Source organism: Trachemys scripta, chromosome 17 (assembly GCF_013100865.1).
Source record: "Trachemys scripta elegans isolate TJP31775 chromosome 17, CAS_Tse_1.0, whole genome shotgun sequence".
Taxonomy (NCBI): Eukaryota; Metazoa; Chordata; order Testudines; family Emydidae; genus Trachemys; species Trachemys scripta.
Genome location: NC_048314.1, coordinates 1,359,145 through 1,369,475, shown reverse-complemented (window position 1 = coordinate 1,369,475; position 10,331 = coordinate 1,359,145). Strand labels below are relative to the sequence as shown.

The 10,331-nt window shown below is 55.6% G+C and overlaps 1 protein-coding gene and 1 pseudogene across 1 annotated transcript in view; both read left to right on the top strand.

The window, feature by feature from the left end:
* The window catches only part of LOC117867167, a 658,956-nt pseudogene that overhangs the window by 152,289 nt on the left and 496,336 nt on the right, over positions 1-10,331 (top strand).
* The window catches only part of ENTPD2 (ectonucleoside triphosphate diphosphohydrolase 2), a 45,409-nt gene that overhangs the window by 23,980 nt on the left and 11,098 nt on the right, over positions 1-10,331 (top strand). Inside the window, 4 exon segments of the mRNA XM_034751985.1 lie at positions 3,013-3,130; positions 7,871-8,021; positions 9,455-9,533; positions 9,536-9,616. Of these exon segments, the coding sequence (XP_034607876.1) occupies positions 3,013-3,130; positions 7,871-8,021; positions 9,455-9,533; positions 9,536-9,616 (429 nt within the window).

The following is a 10,331-nucleotide window of genomic DNA, read 5'->3' as shown; positions in this document are numbered from 1 at the left end:
CTGACCCGGCTCCCCGCCCGCCGGGGTCCCCGCAGGCCCGGCTGACCCGGCTCCCCGCCGGCCCGACTGACCCGGCTCCCCACCGGCCGGGGTCCCCGCGGGCCCGGCTGACCCGGCTCCCCGCCGGCCCGACTGACCCGGCTCCCCGCGGGCCCGGCTGACCCGGCTCCCCGCCGGCCGGGGTCCCCGCCGGCCGGGCTCCCCGCCGGCCCGGCTGACCTCCCGATTTTCCCGGACATGCCCGGCTTTTGGGGATTTCCCCCCGGACGGGGATTTGAGCCCCCAAAAGCCGGACATGTCCGGGAAAATCCGGACGTATGGTAACCCTACTCCAAAGGTCCCTGCAGCTCAGTTCTTGCTGCCGTCATTCACCACGTCTGTCTCCAGGCCTGGGATCTCTCCCGGCCCCACCCGCACAGACAGGGCCCAGCACCGCGGCTGTTTCTAAAAGCCAAGCTTGGGCCCATCCAGGAAAGCGCGTCAAAGCCTGCCACAAACTCAGCATGGGGAGGCCGTTAGCATCTGAGCTGGAGACGCAATCCCGGGCCCGGGCCCAGGCCCTTCAGTGCTGCCCCACTAGTCTTTTCTCCCTCCTGCCCTGGCCAGAGGGAGAGGAACAGACAGGGCCGTGTCTCTCCCTCGCGGCTGCTTGCTTTGTCCATGTGTGACAGAGGAGCAGTTGGGGCTTCGCGTGTGTCTTGGTGCCTAGACGCCCTGGTGATGGATGTAATAGGTGGGCAGCGTGCTCACTACAGCAGGAGGAGAGCGTGGTGGGAAGAATCAGCCAAGGAATGGGGGGAGAACATAAAGCTGGAGAAACTAACTATAGCTGGAGCCTGGGTGCCCAGTGCAGGGGACTGTGCCCGCGCCGGAGAGCACACATCAACGGAGAAACAGAGCAAAGATTCTCGTCTCCCATAGAGACCTAAGTGGGGCCCGTCTTTCCCCTGACAAACACCCTCCCGGTGTGAATTCCCCTCCTCAGCCCAGGACACCGTCTCTGCTGCTCAGCACCACCTAGAGGAGGAAATAGGCCACAGGGTGAAATTTACCCCTGCGCAGAGGGCTAGCCTGAGGCCACTTCCCAACATTAAAGCCTTTAATTACCTGCTAGAAAGGATGGCAAATACCCAATTTAGGGCTTGTCTACATGGGCAACTCAGAAAAATTAATCCAACTTCACTAAAAGTGTGAATTTAAAATGGATTGGTTAAACTGCATTAAGTGCCTGTGTGGACGCTCTGATTCAGAATTAAAGTGGCTTTAATTCAACTTTGGAAGTGAATTAAGAAAAACTGAATTGTCAACTTTAATTCTGAATCCGAGCATCCACATGGGGGCTTGATGCAGTTTAACCAATCCACTTTAAATTCACACTTTAGTTAATTTGGATTAATTTTTCTGGGTGTCCCCATGTAGACAAAACCCATGTTTAAACCAATGGCCTTAAACAATGTTTAGGCCTCTTATTGGCCTGATGCATGGGGTAAATTCCACCCCTGGCATTTTAACAGTAAATATGCTCAGAATAAAGTCACTTGGTTGATCAGGGTCAGAAAATGAAACACGGTTCCCCTCTCGAAAGCTAATTCCTAATCGACTGGGCCTAAACCACAAGAAGCCTGGTTTAAACCAAAATCGGGGTGTCCACACAGCCTTCTGCAGTCATTAAAAATCACAATTCAAGCAGTGCAACTTTCCGGTGTAGACAAACCCAAAGCAGTCTGGTTTTGCCCAGGCTCTGGTGGTTTGGTGGCAGGATTCTCGAGCCGGAAGAAAAGCCCAAAGCATACATTCGACAGAGATGAAATTCAGCCCCATTCCACGGAGGTGGGTGAGCAGAGCAGTGCACTGGGGTTGCCCCGAACGATGGAAAGCTGAATCTGCCCTGTTTCTTTCTTGGGTGCTGTGGAAATCCTGTCTGAGAGGAGAGAGGTGGATCTATTTCTAGAAGAAGAATGGCAAATCCATTCATGGGCAAAGAATTAATTAGTGAACTCTCTGTCCTTCTTTGGAGCCAGAGCTGCAGTCCCCACCCAGGTCTCTCTTGATCCTTGCAGACAGGCAGCCAGCAGCGGGCCTGGCCTAGAGGAGGGAGGGAGCCCTTTGTAATGAGTAATGAATGGTAACACCAAGGGGATTAACCAGGCAGAGTTCCACTTCCCTGTAATTCCCTGCTAGGAAGGACGTCAAACAGGGGGTGTCTGCCTCAGTGGTAGGGAGAGAAAAGTAAAGGGAAAAAACTCAAAAAGAAGGTTAATGCTGAGAACTATACAGGAGTTAGGGAAGGACGGGGCTACTGTCTAACTGGGACTAGGAGGGACCAAACCAATGATCAAAATCCAGATACTTGCCTCTTCCCTTATCCTGGGGTCTCACTGGGACTTTATTCTAGGGAATCGTACTTCCCATCCGTGCTCCCTCTGCTGCTGATGCACCGGGGTTAGCACCACTGGGAGCCCTAATGTAGGCCCGGCTCTGGCAGCTTCCTGTGTCGTCATCACCCTGTCAATGAACCTTCCCAGTCGAAGCACTGCCTGGCTCTATGCCCCGACCTCCCCAGGGTCGGTCAGCGGCAGAGTCCGGAACTCCAGGCCCATATGCTCCATTTGGACCATGCTGCCTGAAGCCGAGTCTCCAGCCAATCGGCTGCGGTTAGGCAATGTGCAGGGTCCCTCATCCAGGATGTCAGAAGAGCCCATGTCAGAGCACGGTGGGTGCAGAGCTCTTCTGCCTCTGGCCCCACTGGGCTCAGCTTGTCTTTCTGCCGGAAGATGCTCTTTGCGTTTCATACCCGGAGTGATTCTTGGAAGGGAAATGGCCCTGCAATTTCTGGCCCACAGGAAACACAAAGCAGGGCTTCTAGTCTTCCAAATTTCCCTCTAAATGGCTGCACCTCTGGCCCTTTGGGAGTATCTTGTTGGACTTGACGGTAGCAGAATTCACTTGCTGCTGCTGCACACCTGTCTCTGTGCCAGCCTGAGCCTTTCCCTCTCTCTCCCTGTGCCGCAGTATGGAATCGTTCTGGACGCCGGCTCCTCCCACACTGCCATGTTCATCTACAAGTGGCCTGCGGACAAAGAGAATGACACGGGGATTGTCAGCCAGCACAGCATGTGCGACGTGCAAGGTAGGAGTGAATTAATGGCTCGTGCTGTGTCACCTGGCTCTGTAGTGGGTGCTGTCTGGGTACTGTTGGCGACTTCAGACAAACACTAAATCAGAGCAGGGCTATTTTGGCATCAAGATTAATTCACAGGATGATTCGCTATCTACAGAAATGTCTGTATCCAGATGGGCCCGGGCTGGGCCTGCTTCTCGTCTTGCTTACATCAGTGTCACTCCATTGACGTCAGTGCAGTTACTCCGAATTTTACCCCATTGTGAGAGAAGAATCAGGCCAGTGACTTTTACAAGTCTTGCAATGCACAGGGCCTTCCCTGCCCAACCATAGGGTATTAGGGTTGCCAGGTGTCTGGTTTTCAACCAGAACGCCCGGTTGAAAAGAGGCCCTGGCAGCTCTCAGCACACCTGACCAGGCCACTAAAAGTCCGGTTGGCCACAGCGGGGTTAAGGCAGGCTCCATACCTGGCTCCGTGTGGCTCCCGGGAAGTGGCCGGCATGTCCGGCTCCTAGGTGGAGGGGTGGCCAAGAAGGCTCCATGCACTACCCCCACCCATAGGTGCCGCTCTGAGCGCCGGCTCTGCAGCGCCCATTGACCAGGAACGCCGTGGCCAATGGGAGCTGGAGAGCCAGTGATTGGGGCTGCACCTGCGGGCGTGGGCAGCACACACAGCCCCCCTGGCCGCCCCTCCACCTAGGAGCCGGACATGCCACCGCTTCCCAGGAGCCATGCAGACTTCCTCTGTCCCCAGGAAATGCGGGGGCAGCACTGGTGTGGCTGCTATTTAAGGGACCACCTGAGGTCAGCACCTCCCGGAGCCCCTGCAAACCACAGCAGCCAGAGTTGCCCGGAGCCTGCACCCCAAACTCCCTCCTGCACCCCACCCCCTTGCACCAGCTTGAAACCCACTCCCGCACCCAAACTCCCTCCAGAAGAACACACCCCCTCCCACGCCTCACCCACAGTCTTGAGCCCCCTCCTGCACCCTGGCCCCACCCCAGAGCCCGCACCCCCCAGCTGGAGCCTTCACTGCCTCCCGCACCCCAACCCCCTGCCCCAGCCAGTAGCCTCCTCCCACACTCTGAACCCCTTGGCCCCAGCCCAGAGCCCCCTCCTGTACCCCAAACCCTTCATCCTCAGCCCCACCTGGAGCCCGCACCCCCAGCCCAGAAGTCCTACCCTCTCCCGCACCCCAACCCTCTGTTCCCCAGTCTGCACCCTGCTCCCACACCCCTAACCCCCTCCCATACCTCTAGCCCCAAGCACCCTCCTGCTCTTGCTAGCAGCCGCCCCAGCTAAGTGGCCCTGCTCCCCACAAGCAGCTGGCGGCTGCTCAGGGGGGGAGGGGTCAGGCAAAGATGCTCCAAATTTGCAGCTCCCTTCCCCGGTCGTCCCTACCTGGGAGCCTCCACGTCAGCCCCCCTGAGCTCTCTGGGTATGTCTACACTGCAATTAAACACCCTGCTGGCCTGGCTCAGCGGACTGGGGCTGTGACATTGCTGTGTAGACATGTGGGCTCTCCGAGTCCCTCCCCCATCGGGGGTCTCAGAGCTTGGGGTTCAGCTAGCCCAGACACAGCCCCACAGCGAGTCCAGTCAGTGGATGGGGCAGCCATCTTGGGACACAGCAGCTGCTAGCCTAGGTGGCTGTGGAGGCCAGTCCCTCCCTGCAGGTGCATGTAGGTCAGTGTGGTTTTGGGCATGTCTCTGTCAGTGCACCCAGGGTCAGTGCACTGGGGCTGGTCCGGCCTCCGCCACTGCAACCCACCCAGTCAGCAGGGCACATCAGGAGCTTTGCCAGCAGCCAGGCATGGCTGTGCACAAAGCCTGGCACTTTGCACTGGTGGGTGCCCACCGGAGTCTGCAAAAAGGAATCGGGTCATATGGTCTGATGGCCAACACCACAGGCAGCACAATAGGGGCCTGGCCACAGGGAACGCAGAGCTTCACTAGCACTGATGTTCCGGAAACAGAAGAGCTAGTCCTGGCTATGGTAATCTCCCTCAGGCCCATGTACAGACCCGTTATGTTTTAAATAAAGGACAACTTGGAAATGATAGGAGAAAGTTTATTTGAAGGGCACCTCCCCAATGTTTTCTTTGTGACACACACTCATATGCAAATAACACCTTGTACTACAGTGTACAATCCTTTGCATGATTAGTGGTGTAACCAAGACAGTCTGTATTGATTTGATGTGTAATGTGGAGCATTGGGCAGCGAACGAAGGACAGGGGGTCACGCTGTGTGTGACATTCTAACATATTTCCTCTCAACCTGCTTTGGGACAAATCTGGGACACAGGACAATTTGAAACGAAGAGCACTAGAAAATCTCTTGGTTAGCAGGATGGTACAATAGGAGGGGTCAGTTTCCTGCAGCATGAATTACATTTTATGCAACTTCACCTTAACATTAAAGAGCTATAATGAATTCATACAATAACATCAGTGCAATGTTACGGTTATATATTGAAACGTAAGAGTCAGGAAGTGTTAACATTAAGACGCCCATAACGTTCATTTGTCCACATTGCGTATATTGTCTATAAACGCATACGTTTAAACATGGAACAGCATCACTTCCCCCCCGCTATACAGTTCATTGTCGGGTAGGGATGGAGTCCGTCAGTGGCTGCAGCACTACTGGGTCCCCCACCAGGACAGTTGGGTGAAGGCAAGAAAAATCAAGCTCCTGCAAGTCTCTTTAGTGTCGCTCATTGCGAGCGAGTGGGAGTCTTTTGGGGGTCAGTTGATTTTACAATCGTGTTTAAAATCTCCCCCTGGTGAGGTGAAGGGTGTTTGAATGACACATTCCATCTCCCACATTCAAACTGTGGCAGCTCCTGCCTTGTCCTGGTGCCTGCTTGGGCCTTGCAGAGCAATTGAGCAGATAGAGGAGAGCGAGCCATGGAGGGAGGGGGGATGGAGGGAGCAGAGGGCGGGGCCTCGGGGCAGGGGCGGGGCAAGGGTGTTCGGTTTTCTGCAATTAGGAAGTTATCGTGATGAAGAATTAGAGCTGGTGGAATAACTCGACACCCCCAGGGAGTGGGACTGAGTCTGTTTTACTGAAGTGTCTGTGTCCTGCCAGGGTTTTCATTTCTACCTATATAAGGTCAAATTCTGGATTTAGTAGATGTGGGCTCCATTGATTTCAATGGGGTTACACCACTTGGGCCACCAGCAAATTGGATGCAGAGTTTACTTGGCCACTACCTTGTGCCATTGCTTATAACAGTGCAGAGTGGTAACAGATCAAAAATGACAGCCACAAATGACCACACAAGGTGCAAGGCAGGAGAGAACTGGCCCAGAATTGTACTAGATGTGCTGTTATGGAACTATTTGATTTGTTATCCCACCTGGACATAAGGGGGATGAGAGCGGCGTTCTGGAGAGTGAGGATCTAGGGTGTGGGCTGAGCACTCCTGACGGAGGAATCTTTGATACAGCATGGCACTCTGTCCCCTCCAATGACAGGGCCACATACAGAGATTCACGAGCCTGCTGCGGGGTGGGTTGCAGAGCTGGGTCTCTTAGCTCTGGCAGTAGAAGGTCATGGTTTTAGATTCTGAGGTCCCAGGTTCAATTTCCCCAGCTGTCAACAACCCCCCCAGGGTCGTGTCATTACAAACATGCTGCTGTAGCTCTGTCTACTTCAGGCTTTTCAGCTGTGTTTGGCAAAGGATGGGTCCCTCCCATCAGCTCCCCTTGTGAATGTCCCAGGGGGCATTGCTCCAGGTGCTGCCTCTCTGCTTACCACATAGGTGGAGCTGTAGGAGGGATGCTGCTGTATATGATGCATTTCATCCTATGGCTCCGCTCTCCCAGAATCCTCGGGGTGATGGCCACCTTTAAGCATCGTCATTGCTAGCATGGGGCTGAATCCTGTCATGCCATGTGGGACAAGCCAGTGAGCTCTGACTGCCTGGCCTAGGGTTGAACTCCTGGGAACGAGAGGGAGGGCGGCTCCCCTTGCCATCTGCCCGCGTCGGGGTTTCTTTTCGGAAGACCCACTGGTTCAGCCTGGCTTTCAGCTGGCGGAGGATTTTGTGTTGGGTGGAGAGCGGATTTGGTTATATTGTTTGGACATTGGAATGGATAATCCCAGCCCTTGTTATGTGTGCCTGGGCGTGACACGATGGGCACAGAATAACCTGATTCAAGTAGAGGACTGTGCCAAGTCACCCACAAGCCTGGTGTGTTTTCCCTTCCCACATTCTCAGCTGTGTGTGTACAGCCGCAAAAACCCAGCCAAGGCTCCACCATGCCGGCCCTTTGACCGGCCTGGAGAGAACGGAGCTGCCCTACAGTGAGGAAAGCCCCATGGTCCCCTCCCTAAAAGGAGCTGGCACAGGCGTGGGAAGAGGGCACAACCCCCCCCCCCCCACTCCCTGGCTGCCCCTACTTAAGAAACACAGAACAAATGGGATTGGCTGGCGTACACAAGCCAAGACCACCCACGCTGTGTTCGCATAAGGCCCACGGTGGGCTCCCCACCCTGGGGGATGCCTCTTGCTCCCCCACACCATCCCTACAGGAGGGTTTGGGTCAGAGCTGTCGTGCGGGTGGAGGGTTCCTTGTGGGGCGTGCCTCTGGAGCAGCTGGCCGATTACAGCCACAGTCGCTCTCCAACCCCGCACTCCCTTCCACGCCCGACATTTGCTGGTGCTCAGAACGGCTCCCCGGTTCCTCAGCCCCTGGACCGAGCGGCCAGAGACCGACGCTCGTTTTCATGTCGCCCGCAGGTGGTGGGATCTCCAGCTACGCAGAGAACCCCCCGGCCGCCGGCAAGAGCCTCAAGCAGTGTCTCGACCAGGCTGTGAGCGACGTCCCCAAGGAAAGGCATCCACTCACCCCCCTCTACCTGGGGGCCACCGCTGGCATGAGGCTGCTGAAGTGAGCTTTTGCTGTCGCCTGCTGTCAAACCCCCTCCCTCTTGCCAGGGCCAGGGCCAGAGCCAGGCCAGGGCTGTGGTCTTTAAAGGGGATGGTCTTGGGTTAAACTCTTCCACCTGTGCCCTGTTGCCCGCAGAGGCACGGCTGAGCACGGGAACATGTGAATTGTCACCCAGGGTCCATCTGGCTCAGCGCCTTGTCTCCAACCACCCAAGCCCCTCAGCTTCCTGAGAAGGGGCAGGGAGCCCCCCAGTGGACATTAATGGAATAACTGGCCCATAGGAGAAGTTTCTTCCTGACCCGGGAAGTTACAGGTTGGACCTGCCCTGGTGCAGGAGGGTTTATCACCCCTATAAAAATGTTTTGATCCAAATATGTCCCTGGGTTTTCGCCTCCATAAAATCCTACAAAGTGCACGTTCTACGTTATTGCAAATGAACCCCGGAGGGGTTAGATCTGTTGCTCTATTGGCTGGGAAGGCTGGTGTGGAGAATAGGCCAGAGCAGCCCAAAGTCCTCCACCTCTCCTTTCCTGTAAGGGGAAGCTGGGTGGAGTAGCAAGTGCTCCTCTTCCTCATGAGTTCCCCAGCCCTACCTGGGCCCTGGGTCACCTTGTCCAAGGCAGGATAAATATCCTGCATTAGACCTGCACTGATTGGGGAACCACATGTCCCCACCCAAGCAAGAAGCCCAGCTAAGCCTGGCTCACAGGAAAGAAGGAATGAACCTTCTCTGGCCAATGCAGGCTTATGAGTCAATGCTTCCCCCCACCCTTCTCGAACGCAGCAAGGGCACTGCCCAGGCAGCAACAGTGGAGGTAGATGTAGAACGCCTGCCAGCAATGACAAGACCCCGGCTGGTGCCTGTCTGTGATGTGGGCAGGAGGGACTGCTGGCTACTGACGACCACCGCAAGCAATAGTCCAGCTGAGGGTCTCACTCAGCCTTCTGTGCTGGACTGGGGAGAAGAAACTGAACTGAGATTTTGTGGCTTGGGTCCTGTGTAGAAACATAGAGACCCTCCAGTTCTGTGACTAGTTCAGCCTGATGCAGAGTGACAGCTACAGGTCTGATACTTAAGTCCCACCTAAGCCCCGTGCAGTGGCCAGTTTCACTGTCGGAGGGGGCTCGGGCAGCCTTTCTCCTGGATTGCTGAAAGGATGCTTACTTAGTTCCCTTCCTATCTGACGCTCATTGGCATTAGTAGCAGCCCTACTCGGTCCCTCGTATGCCATAGCTGTGCGAGGCGTTAGAATAACCATTGCCTTTCATTGCCCTCTGAGGGAGGGAGGTGGCAGAGCTGTCTCCCTTTGCCCCGCGTTCCACGGCCCTGACTGTGCTGGGTGCTTTGGGGAGTGGCTCACGGTTTGATCCCCGGGGTGCAGACATTTGCCTCTTTTCTCTCGCATTGAAGCATTGCTTTGTGTCTCCCGTAGCCTCACTGACGCCGAGGCCTCAGACAGAGTCCTCAGCGCAGTGACCTCGACGCTGAAGTCGTACCCCTTTGACTTTCGGGGGGGGCAAAAATTCTGTCGGGTGAAGACGAGGGGGTGTTTGGCTGGGTCACCGCTAACTATCTCCTGGAGAACTTCATCAAGGTATGTCCAGCAGGATTGGCTTCCTAGGACGGTACTTTCCAATGGCCATCCCGACATGGGCTCCCCCCATCATTGGCCTGCAAGCCTGTCTACCCCACACAGGTAGCTGGCATAGCGGGGAAGAGAAACAGCCCATTTCTCCATGGCTGCCTCATCACCTAGGGCCTAGGTTTTCTGCTTTAAAAGCAACTACCTCGTCCCTTGTATAGGCAGGGTGCTGCTGAGAGACTTCTGCTTTGTGGAGACCACTGGGCCAGAGATGTGAACGTACCCCCTGCTCCCGCATTCACTGCACTGAGGTGGGAACGCCAAAGCCCTGTCAACAGCACAAGCCTTTGAGGTGGTCTCAAGCAGAGGGTCTGACACATGCTCGCAGTCTGGAGCCTTTTTAATGCTGCCACTTTTCCATAGAGCATGAGCAGAGCTGCGTGTTAGAAGCCTCTCAGAGTGCCAGGTGTTATTAATGTTACTGGCCAACGGCAGCTGTTGTTCAGACACCCAAGCGAGCTGAATGGCTCTACGTGTCGGTCAGATACCGCGGTCATGGGCAACTGGCTAAAAACCTAGCTATGGCCTGGGTTTGCTGTATAGAAGTAGCAAAGAGCCCAGGTCTCCAGGCAGCCTCGAGGAGAACAGTGGGACCTGATCCTAGCAGTGAACACGAGGGGGCTGGATGGAAGGGAAAACCGAGACCGAGTGAGACGGCCAGTCAGGG